Raw genomic sequence first — 23174 nt, forward strand, 5'->3', positions numbered from 1 at the left:
TGCATGCGCCGCGGGCCGGCGGTGACAGCGGGCAGGAACGAGGGCCCTATTTTAGGAGGATCTGCCCACGTGTTCGGAGGCCGGGAACTAAATCACGAGTGCCGGGATGTGTCACCTGACTGCAGGACAGTGCGCGTTGAGACAGGGCCCGCGTTTCCCACGAGAGGTTTGCAGGTGTGATTGCAGAGGCTACTGGGTGAGCGTGACAGCCACGGTGTCATTAACTGAGCGCTTACTGCGTGCTTAGAGTGCCCTTTGCTTCCGTGTGCCCGAGCGTGCTGCTGTCCCTCCCTGTTTTATAGACGGGAAAGCTGCAGGCTGAAGGTGTGGAGGGGAACTCGCCCCAGCCCGCCCAGCACTGTGCACTGACTACTGGTGTCTGTCTGTCCCCAGAGGGGCTGACCTTGTAGAAGTGCTGCAGGAAATGCGTTTAGGTCCCGCAGCCTGCGGTAAGGAAACGTGCTCCTCTCCAGCACCTTGGAAAGCCGTGGGTGGGTGGGATGGTGCGGTGGTGCTCAGTTCCCCAGCATCAGGAGGCGAGTGCGAGCGGTGCCTTGAGCCAAGCACCTAAGGAGGATACGGGGGGCTGCGGGGTGTGTTCCCCTGGAGAGGGAGTTCTCCTGGCTGGATCCTTGTGTCTTTGTTAAGACAGTGAGTCCACAGCTTCACTGCCGGTGCCCTGCCCTTTCCCACCTGCTCTAGCCCGGGCATCTCCTGCCCACACATGGCTGCTCTGCACTGGCCTGGGAAGGGCGTCGTGGTGTGTGGACAGGGTGGATGGACCGCAGGTGACCGAACTCAGCCCTCCTGTTTGACTGGTACGCAGAGCTGAGAAGAGCAGAGCTGAGCCTCTGCGCACGGTCATGGTTTTCTCTTAGGAAACGACTGGGGACGTGGGGTCGCTTTTGGTGGGGGCTCCTGGGTGTGAGCCAGCCCGTGTGCCGCAGGCGTGCCTGCCAGCGCCGCACCTTACGACAGGCAGAAAGCACGCCCATTGGATAGAGTGGAACGATGGGCTCTCGTCGTCACTTAGTTGTCATTTCTTTGATTACTAGTGATTTTTTTCCATAAAAGCATTTTTTCAAAAATTTTCAAAAGTCTTAATAGGAGGTACCGGGGATTGAACCTGGAACCTCGTTCCTGGGAGGCAGGCGCTCAACCACTGAGTTACAAATGCCCCCAGCCATGAACACTTATAAACTTCTTATTGCATTTTCTTTCATAAAATTTGTGCATGAGCACTTCTACTGTGGATTCTAGTATTTAAATCGCTGTGCATTGGTCCTCCTGGTTTCTTTGCATGCCTTTATCTTGAAATCAACATTATTCTGTAATCTTTGGAAAAATACAGTCTTTATGCCCCTATTTTTTTTTCTGCAAGTTTTCAGATCTACATAAGTGGTAAAAGAATACCGTGCACTAAGCTGGTTTTCGCCCTGTGCGTTTCTTGCCATGTTTCGGGTGCTGCTGACCAAGCCAGGGCCGCACGCCAGCCCCGCTCGTGCCTGGGGCCTGTGGGCCAGTTACCTTCAGCCTCAGTTTCCCCACCGGTGGCCCGAGGAGGGGGTGGCCCCCCCAGGCTGTGGCTTTCAGGCCAGCGCTCCCTGGGCTGAGGCCCCCCAAGGCCCCGTGGGGGTGGTCGGGGGGGCTGTGCTCTTCCTGCCCTGCCCCCACCCCGCCTTCCGGGGCCTCCTTCTCGCTCTGGTTATTATATTAACTTTATCCTGGCTGTGGCTGCGCAGCGGCCGCTCCTGGCTGGTAGCGTCAGCCTGTACGTGGGGGGCCATCGTGTGCCCGCTGCCCGGCGATAGCCGATGAAGAGCCCCAAGCGGCTGGACTGTGGACGCCTTCTGATCTCGAAGTGGAAGCTGTGCTCTCCTGCTGGACAAGGCATCCCCCGCGGGGCCCGCACACGGGTGGCTCCTGCCAGCTGCCGGCGTTCCTGCCCTCCAGGGCGCGGGAAGGCAGCCCCTGCTGCGGTTTCTGATTTCCCATCGGGGCGCACAGCGGGCCGCGGCGTCTGCCAGAGTCCCCCCCTCTCCCCCGCTAGCCTGCTCCTGCCGCTGCCACCTGGCTCTGCGGCCTCTCACCCACGGCCGGCGGGCGAGGTGTCCCCACTTTCCCGCGTCGCTCTGGGAGCTGCCCCGGCAGGGTGGCCCCCCGGCCTGCCCGCTCAGCTCTTCCTCCTCCTCCGGCCGGGAAGTGCTGCTCTCCAGGGCCGACTGCCAAGTTCCAGCTTTTAGGGTCCCTAAGGTGACAGGTCTGGGCTGGCCCCCGGCCAGCCGCCCCCCTTGCTTTGTGCTGGAAGCACCTTAAGTTTCCAGCGGGTGGAAAGAGGGGCCGCCTGCAGCCCGGGCTCCGGCTCCTTCTGCAGCGGGAGCTATTTATGGCTGTTAATAAATCTGCTGGCGGCGGAGACGGGCCCGGGCGACGGGCCAGTTACGTAAGGCGGCCAGAGCGCCCGCCTTTCTGTGCTTTTCCCTCCTTGTCCCGGGAGACGGGGTGGGCTCAGGGAGGGCGGCCTGGCCTGGCCTTTCTTTTCTCCATTGCAGCAGAATTCTTTTCGGAGACTGGGGGGTTTGCTCACGTGCCAGCACCTTTCCTTCACGAGAACCGGGCCGATGAAATGGATTTGCCCTGATTTGAGGCATCTACCGGGGGCGTTTACTTTTGTCCTGAACGAGGTTGAGGAAAGAAAGGGCTGGCTTCGGCGGCTAACTGGGTCAGAGCCGGTTTTCTCCCATTGCCTGGAGTTAGGGAAGTTTTCTCTGAGTGGCTGTCGTTTTCTTTATTGATCTGGGGGATTCACTTTCTCCTGAGCTAGCAGAAAAGCATAGCCTTAAAATGTCATTTATGTCACAAGCGTGTGTGCACGTGTGCATGCGTGTGCATGCATGCCAAGAGGAGAGGGGAGCAGGAGAAGCGGCCCGTTCCCATGTGAGTCCTCCCTCGAGGTCCCTCCGGGGGGCCCCGAGGCTGCCTGGCGTGGCCCCCAGCCACCCTCTCCTTTCCCTGGGGTCCCCGAGAGGCGCTCCTTTCCCACATCGTGGGTTGTCCTGATGCTGCTCCGACTGGCGGCTGGAGCTGCTGCTCTGGGCCCCGGATCTCCCTGGTACGTGGTGGGGACACACGCCCCTTCCTGGGGGTCCTGTCCTTGGAGCCTGGCACGAGGAACAGGGGAGCTGCTGACACCTGCCGCCTCCATCGGTCGAGGCAGAAACGCTCCCCACGCCCGTCGCCCGCCCTGCCTCTCACGGCTCTGCCGCGCCGCAGCGTGGGTTCGTGCCGGGGGCACGTGGCGGCGTGTGTGGGAAGCCGCCGGCTTCCGGGCAGCCGGGCCGTCTCCCCACCCGGCGCCCCTGCCGCGCCGCGGCGGCTCGGCTCCGCTCCTGCGGCTGCTCGGCTTCTGCACGGGGTTGCCCGCTGCTGGGCCGCCTGTCCGGTTGCTCAAGGAGGCGGCCTGGCTTGACGCGAGTGCCGAGAGGCCGGGCGAGGGGAGGGGAGGCGGACACGGGGAGGAGCGGGCCGGCCGCGTGGGCCGGGCAGGTGGAGACTCACCTGGCAGGAGAGGGGGGCGGCCCAGTGCGGCTCCCACCTGAGCGCGGCCCTTGGTTTCTGGCGTGAAATGTAGAGAGTGCGGGAGCCGGGGGGGGCGGTGCCGGGGCCCTGGGAGCCCCTCCTGCCCCAGGACGCGTCCGTCGGGGCCCTCACGCAGCCTGGACTTGGCCGGCCCTCCCGTGAGAGCACACCTCGGACGACACAGCGCATTGAAGACGTGCCTCCAGCGCGCACCTGCCGCGGCTCGCGGTCCCCAGGGCGGGCCTCAGACGTGGCTCACCTGAGCCTGCATCCAGGCCTGGCTGCCCCTACCTCCGTGGGCCTGCGTCTCCCGGCAGCTGGACCAGGAGGTGACGGTCCCCACACTGGTCAGGCGAGAGACGAGCCCGGCCGCGGGAAGCAGTGGGGGCCTTGCCGGGCAGCCGGGGCTGGCTGTTCCCCTGCTCAGGCCCCAAATCTCCCTCCTTCGGGCCGGGGGCCTGGGTGGCTGTGGGGGCTCCCCTGCCCCGCTTCTCACCAGGCTCGGGGTGACCCAGCCTGAGGCCTGCTGGCCTTCAGAGCCGAAGGGCCCCGGGGTTTCCCGGCCACGCTGAAGGAATGGGTGGAATTAAGGTTACAATCATCTGACCTTAAAACAGGGAGATTCGCCCGGGTGATGGGGGGTGCACCGTAGCCCCAGGAGACCCTCAGCACTGGAAAAGGTGATGGAGAAGGAAGCAGGGCGGTGGCGGGAGAGGCGTGGCAGGGGCGAGGCGGAGGTTCCGTGCGGCGGGCTCTGACCCGAGGGAGCCTCCGGCAGCCTGTGGAGAGCAGAGGAGGGGCTCGGGCAGCCGGAGCGCAGGCTGGCTCTGGCTGGCGGCCAGCAGGGAAACGGGACCCCAGCCCGCAGCCCAGAGGGGCCGGGGAGCGGGTTCTCCCCAGCCTGCAGGGAGCGCGCCGTCCTTCCACGTGGCTTTTAGCCCGGTGAGGCCCACGCTAGACCCTGGCCTGCAGAACCGGAGGTAACAGGGTGCTGCTGTAAGCCCCAGGTTTTCCGTAATCTGCTCCAGCAGCCAGAGAAGACTGACACGAGCCGGGAGGGTAATTTGTCTCTTTTTGAAAGCTTTTGCTTTATTTGGATGTTATTGTTCAGAGTTGCTGGGTAACTCATAGTCGAGGTATTCCAGGTCAGTCCCCTTGCTGGCTGCAGTGGTCCACTCAGGACCACTGTCTCCTTTTCAATGGTTGGGCCTCCAACCTGGAGCTTTGGGTATGGTTTTCTTACAACCTCTGGGCTTGTCCGTGGAGGAAGCTCCTTTTTTGCCCCCTTGGGAAACCAGGGTGGCTCTTTCTGCAGAGCTTTACGTGGATCTTCCAGTTGGAAGTCTCCTACGCGTGGATGGGAACACCTTCACCATAAGTACCTGAGAGAGAGGGGCAGGGCTGGCCAGGCTGCGATTGCTCCTGCGATTGCACCCGCCCTCCTGCAGTTCTCTGGCATAGCTGGGAGGAGGCTTGTTGTTACGCACGCTTTCCCTTCCTTGTCCAGAGGATGGACCTGAGACCCAGAGGACGGAGCCATTGCCCGGCCACAAAAATCCCACATGGAGGGGAAGAAACTCTTAGGAACTTGCACACGGGCACTCTGGTAGCGAATTCAGGTTCAGCGACAAACCGGAATAAGCTCCCACAGCCTGTCAGGCCTCCGGCTGGGGCTGGCATCGCTGATGACAGGGTTGGGGGGCGAGGCCGGTGCCCGAGGACCTCCACTGACGCACAGTGGCCTCCGCCCGGACCCTCCTCCTTGCCTGGCACCTCTTGCTGGAAAACTGACCAGGTTGCAGGATTTCTCACTCCTCTGCCTGGAAGAATCTTGCCCTCCCGCAGGCTCCCCGAGCAGATTCCGTCGTGACACAGAGACACTTTCATGCCCAGGCTGCCCCGCCCACGTCTCCAGCCGCGCTTGTTCCCGCTGCCTCGGCGCAGCCCTTTGCGTGGCGTGCCAGGGCTGGCTGGAGCCCGGCGGCGTTGGGGGCCGCCCCTCGCGGAGCCTCAGACGCGCCGGAGGGGCTCAGAGCGCAGGGACGCGAGCGACCTGGCAGGCGGCCGGGTCCCTGGACTCGTTTCCTTGTCGGGGTCCCCTTTGCCTGGCTCCCTGACCTCTGGAAAGTTGCTGAGCCTCTCTGAGCCTTTGTTTTCTCAGCTGTAAATGGGGCTGCCAGCAAAGAGTCCCCAGCTGAGTGGGTGGGGCTGTGGTGGGTGGTGCTAAGTTAGCGCTCCCACAGCCCTTGGGGCCGCATCCGGCGCGCTAGGAGCTTCCAGTGAGAGTCAGTGTCGTTTACAAACGGGCACTGCCTTCTAGAGCACTGCCGGTCTAGGAGGTGTGTAACGTGAACGTTCAAAGGTGACGGCTCTCAGGTCATGTAGGAGTAAATTGGAGGCCGGTGACCAGGGCGTGTTTTTGTGGGCTGAGCCCTGTGCCCAGCCTGCGGTCCGCCTTGCTGTCCGTGGCCCTTGAGCAGCCGCAGAAGTGGGCACTTGATACCCCCGAGGAGGAAGGCCGCGCCTGCCCGGGGAGCTACGGGGAGCTACAGGGAGCTAGCCCAGGCCCGCATGGGGAGCTAGCCCAGGTCACATGGGGAGCTAGCCTGGCCCGGCACGGGAAGCTAGCCCAGACCCGCACCCAGGCCGCACGGGGAGCTAGCCTGGGCCCTGCACGGGGAGCTAGCCCAGGTCACATGGGGAGCTAGCGCAGGCTGCACGGGGAACAAGCCTGGGCCCGCAGGGGAACTGGCCTGGGAGCTCAGCCGCCAGAGCCCAGCCCGGCTCCTGCGCTGCTCCCCGGGGCTCGGTGCGGGGCCGCGGGCTGGGGTGCCCACACCCTCTCCTGTGAGTCTCTTTGCTGATTCCTGATCTTTGAGCTCGGGGAGATCTGGGGTTATCAGCAGAAATGCAGCGAGTCCAAGCGCTGATAGACAGTTGTCCTGGGACGAGTGTCTTGCAGTCTTGAGGGTCCCTCCCACAGCACCACTGCGCAGGCCGTGCCTTGGGGAGGCTTGGGCTCCTCCTCCCCGCCCCCCTTGGAGGGCACGTGCTGGGACTCGTCTTCTAGCTAAAAACAGGGTCAGAGACTTGCAGACCAATCTTGAGGGGCCTGGGGCCCCTTCCTGGCTCCCGGCTGCTCTACAGGCCGTCTTGCACAGGTCCCGTTCTTTAAGGTGATAGACCTTTCAGCATGAAACCGCATGTGACGGGTGTGGAGCTGCATAGAAAAGGGTGACGGTGGTTCAGCTGGGGCCGTCCTGGGAGCCCGTGAGCTGTGGTATGCTTACCTGGAGCACGGCAGGTTACCTGCTGATGTCTGTTAGAGCTCAAGGTCAGGGACCTGTGCCCTGAGAGTTTAGACCCTCTGGTTTCTGTATGAGCCGTAGATCCACAGCTTCAGAGCTGTGGGGGCCTCACAGTCATTTGGACTAAACTCCTTATTTCATTCATTACTGTTTTTTCTTCATTTACTCAGTGAGTACCTGATAGTGCCAGGACCAGTCTGTGCCTTTAGGGAACTCAGTGAGGAGATGGCCCGTGATGAGGACGACGAGGGCATGGAGGGCGTGTGAAGGAGAGGGCTGTGTGTGGCCAGGAGGTGCACGCCATGTTGACAGGAGTGGGTGGAGAAGGTTCACTGTGAAATAGGCTCAGAAATGCTGGAGTCAAGTGTGCTGGGAACCAAGTACGGTGCCTAAATCTAGAAACGATATGGCCGTCATAATGATTATTTACAGAGCTTAATATGTACTCGGCACCAGAGTAATTATGTTACATAGATTATCTCATTTTATAGAGTTTTGTGGTTGGGGTGTGCCATAATTTATAACCGCTTTCTACTGGTGGTATTTAGGTTGTTTCCTATTTGATTTTTTTTTTTTTTAAGGTACCAGGGCCAGAAATTGAACCCGGAGCCTTGTATGTGGGAAGCTGTTGTTCAACCACCAATCCACTTCAGCTCCCCTCCCACTTGATTTTTTTTTTCCAATTTTTATTTTTAAAGAAGCTTTAGATTACAAAATGTTATATTAAAAATATAAGGGATTCTCATATGCCCCCCTCCTTCCCACGTCAACAACAGCCCTCATTAGTGTCGTATGTTTGTTATAATTGATACACACATATTGAAACATTGCTATTAACCATGGACTACAGTTTGCATTATAGTTTACACTCTGTCCTGCACAATTTTGTAGGCTATGACAAAATATACAGTGGCCCGTATCTGTCACTGTAGTGTCATGCAGGACAACTCCAGTGTCCCAGAATTGCCACCATATTATACCTATTTTCCCCTCTCCCATCCCTCAGAACCTTTGGAGGCCACTGCCTTTATTTCAACGATAAGATTCTTCCATTGCTAGAATAATAATCTATAGTAGAATAATAACGTCTACCTTAGTGCATTGTTCATTCCCCAGTCTTGAGGATTTGGGGATGATGATGCCCTCTCTGCTTCTAATTGAGAGCAGGCTTAGATCTCATGGGGCACATGGATGCGACTCCCAAGTGTGAACCTCCCTGGCACTGAGTATTACTACCAAGTGCTGACTAGCAATGTACCTGGAAAAAGACCTTGACCAAAAGGGGGAAATGGTAAATACAAATGAGTTTTTATGGCTAAGAGATTCCAGAGTGAGTCAGGAGGTCATTCCAGAGGTTATTACGCTTATGCACGTCTCAGCAGGATCTCATCGACTGCCACAGTAAACAATACCTCAAACAGCAGGGCTCCTGAAGGCTCTGGAGATATCCAGACAGTGTAAGTGGGGCATACAGCTCAGGAATTCGTCGCCCTATCAGTGGGCCTTACTTTGGAAGAATTTATGCTCCCCAATGTAACAGAGTTAGACTCAATGTACCTGGCTCTTCTGCCCCTAATTAGCACTATATTTGACAAATTCATGTCCCAAAGACTTAAATCTTTGGTCCGTTCATGTGCCAGTTGAGTCAATTTCAAGAGTTGCAACACCTAGTCTCCAGTTTATTGGACTCACCCAGGACAACTAGCAAGGAGATGATGATGGCCAACACCCATCCTAAGGAACAGAGAGTGTCTGCAAGAGCAAGCAGGATAGTCCCTCCCACTTGATTTTAACGGGAAAGGTCGCTCTTTCCTCTCCAGGAGCTGTTGAGGGCTTTGCCAGTTCCTGCACATGTAAGGTGTACTTTGGACTCCACTGCGTTACTTTCGCTTCCTTGAGACTCGAGGGAAAGGCATTTGCCGATACCTGCACAATTTTATTTTTTGAAATTTTGTTTTATATGTACTTGGAATACTCATTTTATAGCAAGGTGTTTCTGAGTTAAAGATGTGACAGCTGTAGATGGAAACGAAGATGGTAGGAGGAGGGACAGTAGCGATTCAGGGCTGGTGCTCAGGGTCTAAGCCAACGCCCTTGTTTTATGGACTGTGAAAGTGAAGGTGTATAATCTTTGGTGAAGTCCTCTTTAAGGAATCTTGGAGTTTTAGAACCTCGGTTTTAAAAAAACCCCAAAACCATGTTGACCTAAATGGAATTTTCTTAGTTTTCAGTCCAGCAGTTGCATTTTACGAGGGGAGAAAATCCTATAGAACGGATGAAAGAGGGTCTGAATGAAGGCTCGGTGAGTGCATTTTAAAACCTCCTGTGGTCACCCCCGGCCATCGCTCCTTCCCTGTCGGTGAACTCACACCTGCTCTAAACGCCGGTCTCCACCGCTGGTAATTGACTGCTTTATGGCTGCGCCTCCGGTGGTGACCGAGCCCTCCACTGGTGCACGTGACGTTGTTCTTAGCGTTTCACCGTGTCTACGTGCTGGACCGCACACGCTTGGGTCAAAGAGCATGTCCCTTTAACCAGGTTGTCCTTCCAGACTGACGCCTGCTGCCCGACACCTGTAACGCACGAGGCTGCGAGTTTCCTAAAGGACTTGCCAAACCGAGCGTTGTTACCACGTTTTCAGTGTTCGCCAGCACAGTAAGGGATTCCTCAGTCACTGCTGAGGTTGAATTCCGTCAAAAGTTCAATGTGTGTGCTTTGTAAATGTAAATTTTTTTTGGGGGGGGTGCAGAGAACCCATTTTTTGTTTGGGCTGTTTGCTTTTGGGTTTGTGAATTGTGTCGTATGCATTATTTAGGCATTAATTCTCTGTATCCTGGTTTAATTGCACTGCCGTGTTTGCTTTACTGTGTCCTCCTCCCCTAAGAGTTTTTTTTTTTTTTCAGGAGGAACCAGGGCTTGAACCGGTGCCTCTTACATGGGAAGCAGGCGCTCAACCCCCGAGCTCCACGCGCTCCCCTAAGAGCCCTGTAGGGTGGTCTGTTAGTCAGTGAGCGCCCACGAGGACGGCTCAGCTCCTCAGGAGCACGGGGTCCTCAGCTCGCAGGTATCTGGGGTGACTTTCTGTTGTCCTTCATAGAACAGTAGCTTCGTTAGGCGTGGAATTCTTACACAGCCCGCTTTCCACGCGCGGTTCTGTGGGAGTTACTCTACCGACCCCCTCGTGGCACACGATAGGTGAGGAAGGCTTTTTTCCCGTGTCTTTAATGTCAGTGTTTTTATTTATATCCTTGAAATTTAACATTTTCACTAGATTATATCTAGGAGTTTATTTCTTTTCTTTTTTTTTTTTTCCTGGCTCTTAGTGTAGACCCTTTTGATTAATTTTTTTAGGAGGTACCGGGGATTGAACCCAGGACCTCCTACATGTGAAGCGTGCGCTCAACCACCGAGCGCCACCTGCTCCACATAGACCCTTTAGATTTTAAGACCTAAGCCTTCAGCTCTGGCAAACACTGTTAAAGTGTGGTGTTTCTGTGTGCTGTTGTTTTAGCCTGAGTTTAGGATGCTTTCTCAGGCTAGTTTGGGGCTGCCTTGCCTAGTCTGCTCTCCACGTCATTGAAACACCGTTTTTAAAAGAGCGTCCAGCTCCTAAGCGTACGCGCCGCCGGGCCGACTTCCACGGGAACAGCCTGGCCGGCCGGCCCCAGAGGCGCCCGCGCCCCGCCTCCCCCGTGTGCCGCGGGTTCCGCCTGGCCCTGCACCTGCGCGTCCTCCTGAGGACCTGCCACACGCTGGGACCCGGGCCGCTCTCGCCAGCGGCTTGTCTCCCCGCCCCGTTTCACTCAGGCACCAACGGGGTGATTCAGTTCCCTTTTATCTACACCTTAGCGTGCGGAAAGTCCTAAAGGTTGCAGCCCGCTGGCTTCCTCTTTCCATCTCACCGTGCACCCCTCTCCCACTTTTATTCTTACTTGCTCATTTTAATGAGGATCTGGGGGTGCAGGAAGTTTATCACCTGGTCTCAGACCATTCATGGCAGGAGTCCTGGTGCATTTTAAATAAATCAACGTTGCTGAGGGAATATGTCCCAGACTAGTCGTTTCCTTCCAGAACTGACTGCCCTGTTGAGTATTTAAAAAAAAAAATGAACCATAATGATCATTACTAAAGGAGTGGTTCTCAAAAGCTTTTGGTCTCAGGACCCCAAAAAACTTTTGATTATGTAGGTCATATCTACATAAAACTGAGAACATTTTAGTATTCATCCCATTAGCCCTCAGAGCGGTGACATCGTCACATGCCGCGTGGCCTACTGTCCATCCATGAGAGAGGACGGTGACGGTGTCTCAGAGAATAGTGTTGACCTCCAGCACCCTGCAGTGGGCGCAGGGACCCTCGGGGCCCTCGGCCGCGCTTGAGAACAGCCGAGCTGAGGAGCGATGCGCAGGCCGCATTAAGCTCAGGCTTGGCGTTTCTTTTTTTTTTTTTTTTAAAGATTTATTTATTATTTCTCTCCCCTGCCCTCCCCCACCCCAGTTGTCTGTTCTCTGTGTCTATTTGCTGCGTGTTCTTCTTTTTCCACTTCTGTTGTTGTCAGCGGCACGGGAATCTGTGTTTCTTTTTGTTGCGTCATCTTGTTGTGTCAGCTCTCCGTGTGTGTGGCGCCATTCCTGGGCAGGCTGCACTTTCTTTCGCACTGGGCGGCTCTCCTTACGGGATGCACTCCTTGTGCGTGGGGCTCCCCTACGCGGGGGACACCCCTGCGTGGCAGGGCACTCCTTGCGCGCATCAGCACTGCGCATGGGCCAGCTCCACACGGGTCAAGGAGGCCCGGGGTTTGAACCGTGGACCTCCCATGTGGTAGGCGGACGCCCCAGCCACTTGGCCAAGTCCGCTTCCCAAGCGACATTTCTGCTGTGTGCGTGCATGCACGCGTGTGTGCACAGAGACGAGCTGGGAAGAGAGAGGCTGTCTGTTGAATTAAAGGTTTCCGTTAATGTGTAAGGTAGTAGCGCTTCCCCGGAATATGTGAAGTCCCCCGTGGGGAGGCTTGGTATGACCCGAGCAGAATGGAACCCCCAGTCCTCTCTGTTGTGCTGCACCCCGTTTCCAGCAGTTATGCTCCAGGCCCGTCGGGTTTTAAATGGTGGCGTTAGCTGCCTGGCTTGGCGGATGTGGCTGGCACGAAGCCCGGGAGAGCTTGATCTAAAGTCTTGGCCTTCACCCGCTGGCTGTGGCCCCCAGCGTCTGTGAGTGCGCCCAGGGCACGTGTTTCGGGAAGAATGTGGATTTCATCAGGTTCTTACAGGAGCCCCTACTCTCTCACCTTAGCTTACACAGGTGCATGTCTAGAGATTCCCAGAGTTGAGAATATTGTGGTTAGAGGAGTTTGAGAGACAGCCCCCCTTACAGAGTTCGTTGCACAAACGAAGACGTCCCTGCACCCCATGTGTACGTCAGCGTGTGGAAAGACACCAGTGTGTGTGTCAGCGCGCGCACAGGGTGGATCCACCTCAGGTGTCCTCCTTCAGGTCGGACATCGGCCTGGGGCCGACTTGCTGGGGGCCCCTTCAAGGCCGGTGTCGGTGAGTGAGGCCGAGTGCTCCTGTGGTCTTGCTGATACCTGATTAGTTGACTGAACTCCCTGAGATCTTTCACTGACGTGCACATCTGATTGGAAACGCCGGGGCTGGAAGGAAACACGTTTCCGAATTTGCCGTCAGCTCGCATGTCCGTCTCGGGGCCCCGATCTGAAGATGCTGTCGGGTTTGTTCTGAGCCTTCGGGTCACTGTGCTTCTCTGTGTGTCCCGCAGATTCGCCCAGGAGCCCTCTCCAGACCCCCCGGGGACCGTCTGCCCTGCCGCCCAGACGCTGGCAGCGGGGCCCCCGATGGCCGTGGGACCCTCGCCGTGAAACCTGCCAAGCTGGACGCCACAGTGCTGCGCGACGCCACCTGGGCCAGCCCTGCGCCCCCCGCGGAGCCGTGCAGCCATGCGCTCCTAGCCTGCGGCCCCGGCCTCCCCGAGGAGCACTACGTAAGCGAGGCCGCGGAGGACGCCCCCCGCCACCCCGGGTGCCGCGATGCCTGCACCATCACCGGTAGGCCCCTTCCTGCGGGCGGGTGGGGGGGAGGCGTGGGGCGGCCAGGCCTGCGGGCCGCACCCGCCAGAAGCCGCCGCACCTGCGTGACTCCGGGACTTCTGTAGACGTGCTGGGCCCTGCCCATCGGGCAGGCGGCACCTTCCGGAACAGGCACGGAGGGCCAGCTGGTTCCGTTGAGGCCCAGCAGCGTGTGTGGCCCCAAGCCGCTTCCTCCTCCCTCGGGGCCTCAGTTTCTCCAGACGTCAGTGGGAGCGACACGGGCAGTGGCGAACGTCAGAAACGGGCGGGCGCCCCGGGCGAGCCACCGCGCGTTGCCCGGACGCAGTGCGTTTCTGCTCTGTGCCAGCCTCCCCCTGTGCCCGTCCGCTGGTGTCTGCCGCTTGGGCATGCGGGGCTACGGCTCTTGCTCTTTGCCTCTCGCCAGGGGAGCGCTAAGACCGGCTGGGAGCTGCGCAGGAGGGCGTGCCTGGCGATGGCGTGGGGTGCGTGCACGGCAGCGGCGGGGACATCACCAGTGACGGCCAAACCCAGCTGCGCTCACACAGAAATCCGCTGTCCTTTCATGTTTGTTGGCAGGTTTCGTCTTTGTCCTCCTCTTAGAAATGAAGTCTAATGACAGTCTAGAGCAGCGAGTCTGTTTCCCGTGACTGCCTCTTGTTCCTTCTCACCAGCCGGTCACTGAGGATCTCTTGTGTGTCGAGTGTCCCGGGCACATTGGGGCACAGAGAGGGCGGGGATTCCCGCCTGGGCGCCCAGCCTGTGCTGAGCCCTGAGCTTCTCTCCGTGCCCGGGAGAGGCCCCTTTGCATCCCTCCCCCCGAGGACCGACTCCTGCCCCTGTGTGCCAGCACCGGGGGGCGCGGTTCCAGCAGTGCCCGTTGCCTTCTGCGCTGTTGATGTCCCCCGCCGTGGGCTCCCCTAGCCGCCATGGTACCTCCCTTCCCCGCGGCCTAGTCCTCCGCGTCTCCGCGCTTCTTTTCAGCAAAACTCTGGAAGGAGCTGGGTCTGCTGGCTGCTTTCTCTTCCCCAGTTCTGGTGCCCCCTGGGCGACCCTTGACCCCTTACCCAGCCCTGGGCACCCCTGGGGTCCACACGTCCTTCCTGGACTTTGTCTTCTTGGCTTCTCAGCTGTAGTCAATGCTGTTGGCACCCCCTTCTCCTGGAGGGCTGGGGCCCCCCAAACTCCCCTGGCCCCCCCCAAATCCCCCTGGGCCTCCCTGGGGTCTCCTGTACCCCCTGGGCCTCCCTGGGCCCCCCCCAAACGCCGCTGAGCCTTCCCAAACGCCCTTGGGCCTCCCTGGACCCTCCTGTATCCCTGGGCCTCCCCGGGCCCCCCGAGCTCCCTTGTGCCCCCCTGAACCCCCCTGGGCCTCCCCTGGCCCCCCCAGGTCCCCCGGACTCCCAGACCTCCCCGCTCCCTGGCCACCTCCCTGCCCCTCCTCTCCCAGCATTCAGCCCTCGCTCCACTTCCTGGTCACTCCGCCCCACCCAGGGTGAGCTCATCGGGTTTTCCAGACGGCCCCAGGCTGGCCCTGTCCAGCCTCTGCCCGGGCCTGGCCCTTCCCCTGCAGGGCAGGTGGTCTGTCTAGCGCTGAGCAGTTTCCCCCGGCCTCAGTTTCCCCCTGGCCTCAGGCGCCCGGGCGAGATCGAGCTCCCCTCCCCCGCCAGCTCCCTCTGGGCTCCCCCATCTCGTTGGTCACGGCAGCTCATCGTCTAGATCCCTGAGGCCCTCGTGGCCACCATCACTGTCACACCGTGTTGGCCAGGACACCTGTCGGCTTCGCCTCTGAGCGTGTCCAGAACTGGACACCAGCTCCACAGCAGCCACCCTGGCCCAGGCACACCTGGATTTCTGCAGCAGCCTCCTACCTGAGCCTCTACCGGGGCCTCCTACCTGGGCCTCCTACCTGGGCCTCCTACCTGGGCCTCCTACCTGGGCCTCTACTTGGGCCTCCTGCTGGGCCTCCACCTGAGCCTCCACCTGGGCCTCCACCTGGGCCTCTACTTGGGCCTCCAGCTGGGCCTCCTGCTGGGCCTCCAGCTGGGCCTCCAGCTGGGCCTCCACCTGGGCCTCCACCTGGGCCTCCACCTGTGCAGTCCTTACCCGCCTCAGCCTGGGAGTGACCTCGAGTCAAGTCAGGTGGTCATGCTCGCCTGCTGACCTCTGAAGGGCTTACGAGGGTCTAAGTGGCCGCTCCCCTGCCCCCCTGCGCTGTCCCCCGCCCCCGCCCTCTAGGCACCTTGGCACAGGGCAGCCAGCTCCGGGCCTTGCCACTCCCACTCCTGGGTGTCCTGGAGGTCACCTCCTTGGGAGCGTGCTGTGTAGTGAGCCACGCCCTTCCCCAGCTGCTTTTCCTTTCTTTTCTCCCTGGACCCCCTGTGGTTGTCTTTCCTGACAAGCTTGTGTAGAATGCAGGCCCTCGAGGGTGACGAGGGTGACGCACCTGCCCGTGCTTGCGGGATTGGCTCGACTTGCCCCTGCACAGGTCGGTGCTGCTAAGCGTTTGTTGAGTGAAGTAGGTGCGTTGCTCACCCCCTTTTTACAGACGAAGACGCTAGCTTACGCAAGGTTCAGCTTCGTGCCCGAGACCCCTGAGCTCCACGTGGTGCGACTGGCATTGAGACCTGGGGACCCCAGGAACACTGCCCGGCTAGGGAGACAACGAGCAGGTGGAAATCGGCTGTGGAGAGCACCAGGGGCAGGAGGGCTTCACGGGGGCGGGGACACATTTGGCCACGTGGGACCCAGCCCCTGGGAGTCTCCTTGGCTTCACGCGCCACCCCGCCCGGGAGGGAGTTCACTTTCTCAACGTGACAGCTGAGGGCAAAGAAGCAGCCGAGCGCCCTGCTGAGTGGCAGCCCCTGTGGGGTGCGGTCCTCGAGCCTCCCTGCTGGGACGGCCGGGGCAAACACTGCGGGGCAGTTGCGAAGCAGCTCGGTGCCGTCGCATTTGTCCGTGGGCACGAGGATGGAAGTGCCCTTCTGGGCGTCGGGTGCTTGCGGCAGGTACCGCACTGGGTGCTTGCTCAAAGTCATATTAGGTGTCACCGAGAGGGGGACAGAAAATGAAAAACGTGCCCGGAGAGCGCTGGAGGGGCCCCGATGGGCTTTGAGAAGTGCTGCCCCGGGGGGGCACCTGGCACGCGGCCGCCGCGGCGCCCGAGCAAACAGCAGGCTTCTGTCTGGCCGTAATGTGTGGGCCAAGCCAGGCGCCCGGCGCAGCACCCCGCCGCCCCGCCCCCACCCAGGGCCTCGCAGTTGTGGGTGTGTCATTTTCAGTTTGGGGCAGTTTAACGAGAGGGCCCCGGGAGCCCCGGCTGCCCGGGTTGCGCAACCCCTGGCGGTCCCAGGGCAGCCCCAGCCTCGGGATTTGCCCTGACAGGCTCTCAGAACGCTGCCGAGCGAGTGTGGCGCTGCCGGGCGCCGTGGGGGCTCTCCGTGGGCTGCTCGTGGAGTTTCTCTCTGCACATGGCACTGGCCGTTCAGATGGGGCAGCCCGTGAGGGCCCGGCCCCTGCCCGGAGTCTGCCAGGACAGAGCTGCTCGGACCCCTGTGCGTGGTAAGTGGCTGCGCAGCCCCCCCTCTGTTTCCTCCTTTCCAGGAGGCCTGCGGCGGCGTGGCTCCCTGCTCTCTTCTCTTGGCGCCTCGGCCACGGCCACGCGGCGGGGAGGCTGCATGTGGACTCGTCGGGGGCAGAGCAGGGTCTCTAAGGGCCGCTGGCCCCTGCAGTTCTGCGGTTTCCCCGGATCCTGTCTTATCTCGGCTTCTTAGAGTCTAGCCTGGTTCTTTTAAAGGCGAAGAGCAGCCTGCACCGTCTTTCCTTCCCCTGCCCTCCCTCTTCTCTCGGCTCGGCTCGGTGTGCTGGCCCTCTGGTCCCATCCACACCCCGGGGGTGGAGCCGGCCAGTGGGTGCTTCTCCCTGAGCTGCCCAGGTCTGATGGCCGCCGATCCGCCCGCCCCCTGGGCGTCTGCACGCTGTCCCCTGTGCAGTACCTGGTTCCCAGCTGCTGGGCGTGTGCCTCGTCCCATCCAGGAGAGCTGATGGCGGCCTTTACGTTTCAGACTTTGAAACTTCAGGAGGAGAAAACATTACGATGACACTGGGTGTGTTGTTTGTGGGGGGGTTAGCGTCTTTAGGCTTATCCGACACTTGCATTCAACCTGTTGTACTGAAGGGCAGCTTTTTGCTGGGGCTTGTTAATTAATTGCTGGGATCTTTCCTAAAGAGAACAGGTCCTGGCCCTCAGAGCCCAGAGATGGTCAGAGGTAGGTGGAGGTGAGTGGGGGTAGGCGGAGACGAGCGGGGGTAGGCGGAGACGTAAACGGGTGACTCTCAGGCCAGTGGTGATTGCTCTGGAAAAGTCTGCTCGCAGGAACGCCCCACCTGGAGAAGCCTTCAGACACAATTCATGATCTATTCCTTTTCTTTCGCTAATTTGAGCCATCGGGCTTCATGCTCTGTCCCAAGAAAACACGTTCAAATAAAATTATGGACTTCGTGCTCATTTTGTTAATTGCCTCTCAATTCCTGTCCAGCATAATTTTTTAATGTGTTCTCCACTAGAAGTTTTTAATCCAAGTGCTGCTTGTTGGCTGTGTTAGTGAAAGAAACAAGCAGTGGACGTGGAACTAACCGCTTGTTGGACAGACTGAGACGATGTAAATGAGAATCTAAGGAGCGCTGTTCGCCAACGCCGTCCTGGTTTCCTCACTGCTTTGCTCAGCAGATTCTCTGCTGTGAACAGTGCACTTGTTTTGCGTGTCGGGGAGGGGCCCTATTTTGCTGAATTCTGGGGCTAACATTTGCTCTTTGGAAGAAAGACCTCTGAAAGACTGGGGGCCCTCTGATCCTGCTGCCCCTCAGCTCCTCGTCTCTAGATGAGGGGTAGAATATTTATTGCACAGGGTTTTGACATGAATTGTAAAACGTAGTCCGTAAGATTCTTGACCTGTGACTTGGGAGCCACAGTTGCCAGGATCTTGATGTGTTTTTGCCCCGCTCCTGACTAGTTCAAGTTCTGGCCTTGAAACAAACCTTTGCTGCGGTTAATGTCTGGTGTAAGTGCTGCAGCCTTCGGCAAGGGAAGACTCGAGTAGCCTCTTGATAAAGACTTAGCCCGGGTGCTCTCTGCTGCTGCAGGGCGTTGCGTCCCCGCGCGTCCGTCAGGCGGGGCCTTCGCGGGGGTTTGGAATGGTTTGGGTCGCAGGTGTGACGTCCATGGGGGGCGCGAGCCCTTCGTCAGGGCTCTCTCTCGTGAAGGCGACGGGGCCGGGGTGCGGGGCGGTGGCTGGCGGAGGGCCGGGGTGTGGGCATCCTGCCCTCGGCCCCTGAGCCCCCTCGCGGCCCTGGGGCCACATCGCAGCCGCGGGGCCCAGCAGGGCGCGTGGTGCGCTGCAGATGCTCAGGCTGCACAGGCGGGCCGGGGGCCCCCACAGGCTCACTGGGCCCCGCGGCCACGCCGGGACCGTGGGGTCCGAATCCTGCCCGCGTTCTCGGCCACCTGGGCGGGTCTGCCTTCAGCATCGCGGCCATGGTGGTGGACACTCGCCAGCCTCTGGGCTCTGCTCGGGGAAGTCATTCTGTCCTTAGAAAAGCCTTGCAAGGTGGGGGGGGCTGTTCTCACCCTCGTCTTTAAGGAGAAACTGAGGCGCCGAGTGGCAAAGCCGCCCACGCCCCACGGGCTCCGTGGGGTTTTGGACCCTGCATTGTTCTTTTCTCACCTTATTTACGTTTACTTCCTTCATTGTGGGTTTTTTTCTTTTTTAAAAAAAAATAATTTCATTTAAATAGGATTTGAAACGATAAAAATAACACATGTATGTGGTAAAACTTGAAACTATCAAAAAGTGGACAATACAGAGTATTTAAAAAAATAAGGCAGTCCAGGAAGTCTTTATGAATGTTCAAAAAACAAAAAAAACCTGCAAACAGGACCATACTTGTATTAGTCAGGTTTCTAGAGAAACTGAACCAACAGGTTGTAGGTGTGTGCGCATGTCCATTGTCCACACGCGCGCGTGTACACACGCACGTAAGGAGAGTCGCTGAGAGGAACTGGCTGCTCAGCTGCAGGGTGGGCCAGTAAGGAATCTGCGGGGCAGTCAGAGGCTGGAGGTTCTGGGGAGTTTTACATTGAATGCTTGAGTCCAGATTCCTTAGGTGGGAAAGCAGGAAGGAGTAGAGGCTGTAGTATTTTTTTTTTTTTTTAAGATTTATTTATTTATTCCCTGCCCCCTCCCATTTTCTGCTTTCTGTGCCATTCACTGTGTGTTCTTCTGTGTCTGCTTGTCTTCTCTTGAGGTGGCTCTGGGAACCAATCCTGGGACCTTCCAGAGTGGGAGAGAGGCGGTCATTCTCTTGTACCGCCAGCTCCCTGGTCTGCTCTGTCTCTTATTGTCTCTCCTCTGTGTTTCTCTTGGTTGTGTCATCTTGCTATGCTGTCTCTGTGGGCTGGCACTACCACGTGGGCCAGCTTGCCCTCACCAGGAGTCCCTGGGCATCAAACCCTGGACCTCTTATATGGTAGATGAGAGCCCAATTGCTTGAGCCACATCTGCTTCCCAAGGGTATAGTCTTGAGGCAGAATTTCTTCTGGTTTCTGGAGCCTTCAGCTCTTGCTGTTAGGACCACTATCTGATAGGATGAACTCCCAGCTCTTCTGTTTGGGCCACCATCTGATTGGATGAACCCCCAGCTCTTCTGTTAGGACCACCATCTGATTGGATGAACCCTCAGCTCTTCTGTTAGGACCACCATCTGATAGGATGAACTCCCAGCTCTTCTGTTTGGGCCGCCATCTGATTGGATGAACCCCCAGCTCTTCTGTTAGGACCACCATCTGATTGGATGAACCCCTAGCTCTTCTGTTCGGACCACTGTCAGATTGGATGAACACAGCTCTCACCGTCTGATTGGATGAATCCCTAGCTCTTCTGTTAGGATGCCATCTGATTGGATGAACCCCCAGCTCTTCTGTTAGGATGCCATCTGATTGGATGAACCCTGAAATCTTGCTGTTAGGACCTCTGTTGATTGGATGAGGCCCACGTGCATGCTGGAGGGTGCTCTCCTTTGCTTGAGGTCAACTGATTGTAGATGCTGATTCCGTTTACAAAATACCCCCACAATTAACACCTAGACCAAAAAACTGGACACCATGACCTAGCAAGTTGGTCCCATCAGAATACTGTGTACCCTGGTCCGCATTTTAAAACAGCAATGCTAGTTGGTTGATCTCGAGGCTGGTGGAGACTTGGGGGGCTTTGCGTCCTTCAGTCAGAGGGTCTTGGTGAGGACGTGGCTACAGGCGAGGCTGGGTTAATGTGTGCCAGCACGCGGAGGAGGTGGACCCGGCCTGCCGTCTGGGTGGTCAGTACCCTCCGGCATTATCTCAGCACATCCTGTGCTCGCGAAGGGGCTCTCACCCTCGTTTGGGATACACTGGGGTCAAGCTGGAGGTGGAAAGACTGGAGAAGGTGTCAGCCCGCCGCTGGTGGTTGAGCTTGCAGGTGAGTGAGTGAATGAGAGAAGCGGACGGCGGTGCGTGCTCTCTTGGCAGTCCTCAGTGCGCAGCAAGCCACCTGAGCTCTTAGAATCAAGTGGGAAGAAGAGGTGAGCGTTTGAAGACAGTGAGGTGGGGGGCCTGGGGGCTGGGAGCTCTGGGAGGCTGCGTGAGAAGGTGGAGGAGAGCAGTCAGGGGCCGCTCGCTCTTTGGGCGCTGGAGGCTGCCCGGAAGGCAGTTTTGCCATAATCGACTGCCCTGCTGAGAGGCTGTGTTGATGGTCTCTGTGTCCATCTCACTGCACACCCTGCACTGCCATGTCGGGGCAGGAGAAGGTGTGAGCAGGGTGGACCCCTGAGGGAGGGAGTCCACTGTATTCAAGGCTCTCAGAGTGGCTGTCCCTGCCACCTTGGGGGTCCAGCCCGGGTGGACGGCCGTTTCACCCACAATTGGGTTTGCCTGGTGTATTAGTCAGTCACAGGGGCGCTGATGCAAAATACCAAAAGTTGGTTGGTTTTTATAAAGGGTGTTTATTTGGGGTAGGAGCTTACAGATACCAGGCCATTAAGCATAAGTTACTTCCCTCACCAAAGTCTCTTTGGAGCAAGATGGCTGCTGATGTCTGCGCAGGTTCAGGCTTCCTGGGTTCCTACGTTCCTGGGGCTTGCTTTTCTCTGGCTTCAAGGTTCCTTCCTTCCTGGGGCTGGCTTCTCTTTCCTGTGTGAGTTTACTTCCCAGGGCTTCAGCTTAAGTCTTCAGCATCAAACTCCAACATCAAAACTCTAACATTAAAAGCCCTTAACTCTGCTCTGCCATGCCTTGTATCTGAGAGTCCCCACCCACCAAGGGGTGGAGACTCAACGCCCTAATCATAACTCAGTCATGCCCGGGTACAGATCAGATTACAAGTATAATCCAGGATTTCTTTTTGGAATTCATTAATAATGTTAAACTCCTACACCTGGTGAGCATCTGGAAGGACCATGGAGCAAGAGAGGGTGATGAGCCTTAGGCAAAGCATAGCTGAGGCGAGGGGCTGTGGGGTTCAGGCTGGGTGGGACGGGGTGATAGAGGCGCCGTGGAGGGGTCTAGGGCTGGGCTCCTCGTGGGTGTAGCTGACGGGAGGGGGGGGGTGTGAATTTCAGAGGTGGCCGGGGTGGCTGGCACAGTGGGGAGCGACCTGCAGGCCATTGCAGGTAATGAGGCCAGGAACTGAGAGGTGGGGAGTTGCTCCAAGTCGTGCAGAGTGGTGACGGCCAGACGAGTGGCTGGACGCGGTGAGCCTGGTGCCAGAGGAGGGGGCCTGGGAGGTGGCCAGGGGAGCATAAGGCGAGGGGTGGTGAGACCGCCGGACGGCGAGGCTCAGGTGAGCCGGGATGGAAGAAGGAGGATGGAAGAAAAGGAACTGCAAGTGGCCGGAGTTGCTAGAGGATGCGACCCCAACGGCAAACCCCGAGGCCAGGGGCTGTGGGAAGTGGCCGGCTCAGCGCTATGCCCGGAACCTTCCCCTCCAGGAGGTTTTAACTAGCTCGACCTAAATGTGGAACAGGTGTGGGACAAACTGGACCTCCCGAGCGGGAGGGGAGGAAGGGCCGGCCACAGTGGTTGGAAAGGTGACGGGGCTAAGCCGTGGCCGGGGACTCCGTGTCCAGCCGTGCCGTCCCTCAGGAGGGGCCCTGGCAGTGCTTCTCGTGCTAAGAGCTCTCTGTCCCCACCCCTTACCCTACCTGGTAGTTTTCCACTTATCTGATAAATATCCTTATACCTTTTTTTCCCTCAGTACCAAAGAAACTCCCAGCAGCCATTTCCGGTTGTCCTAACTAGGTTTGAACTCTCCTAATGCGGTTTGGACTTGTCTGTTCGTGTGCGGGGTCAGCGGTGAGTGGCGCTGGCGAGGGGCAGGTCTGAGCTGAGAAGGGCCCTGGACGTCTTCTGGTGTCCGCTCCTTCCTTCCTTCCTTCCATCCAGCTCCCGCGGTGGGAGCAGGAGGAGCCCCCAGCGTGGACGCAGCACCACCTAGTGGCCAGGGAGGCGCCAGCACCTGCACCCGGATCTCGAACCTGAGGCCCGAATAACTGCTGCTCGATGGGTTTGCAGGTTCCGAAAGGGACTGATGGGAGGTGGTTCATTGCCCGACATTCCAGCAGGTCAGGTGTAGGAGCAAGAGGAGTCCTCCCCCGCCCCTTCTCTTCTACCTTTATTCTGCCCCCATCTGCTGTTTGTTGGAGCGATTTCCAGAATTAGATTTGTTAAAGGCAGGTGTCCCATGTCTTCCTGCCTAGATGACTCGTGAGGAGGTTCTGATGGCAGCGCAAGCCCTACCATTCTGATGAAGCGGCAACTCCATTCTTCTAGCTAGCAGTTGTTGTGCCACCCGTGATTTTAAACTGGACATGTATTAATCAGGTTTTCTGGCAGTAGCGCTGTGTAACAAACAACCCCCAAATCCCAGAAGCTACCACAACAGGTGTTTCTTGCTCATGGATGTGTAGGTCACTGGAGGGTTGGCTGGGCTTGTGCTGAAGTCTGTTTGACCTCACTTGCTCATTTAGGGATTCTGGCGAAAGGGCAGTGGCTACCTGGGGCACAGTCTTCTCTTGATAGAGGGCAGAGTACGAGAGGACAAACCCAGTCACACAGACGCCTTCAGAGCCTCCGGTCGGACTTGGAGAAAGTTATGTCCACGCACAGTCACTGGTCAAAGCAAGTCACATGGTTTGGC

At 58.3% G+C, this 23174-nt stretch overlaps 1 protein-coding gene across 6 annotated transcripts in view; it reads left to right on the top strand.

Annotated features, from left to right (window-relative positions):
- The window catches only part of TRAK1 (trafficking kinesin protein 1), a 184339-nt gene that overhangs the window by 42801 nt on the left and 118364 nt on the right, over positions 1-23174 (top strand). For 3 of the 6 annotated variants that reach the window (XM_004478326.5, XM_023584596.3, XM_023584597.3), the window contains exons 1-2: positions 92-196; positions 12663-12948. In XM_004478326.5, the coding sequence (XP_004478383.3) occupies positions 107-196; positions 12663-12948 (376 nt within the window). In that variant the 5' untranslated portion in view covers positions 92-106. Of the gene's footprint in view, positions 1-91; positions 197-9862; positions 9952-12662; positions 12949-16421; positions 16510-23174 lie in introns of those variants that run through there. The other 3 variants (XM_071211997.1, XM_058288550.2, XM_058288551.2) reach the window with 3 other exon arrangements.

This window comes from Dasypus novemcinctus, chromosome 26 (assembly GCF_030445035.2).
Source record: "Dasypus novemcinctus isolate mDasNov1 chromosome 26, mDasNov1.1.hap2, whole genome shotgun sequence".
Taxonomy (NCBI): Eukaryota; Metazoa; Chordata; class Mammalia; order Cingulata; family Dasypodidae; genus Dasypus; species Dasypus novemcinctus.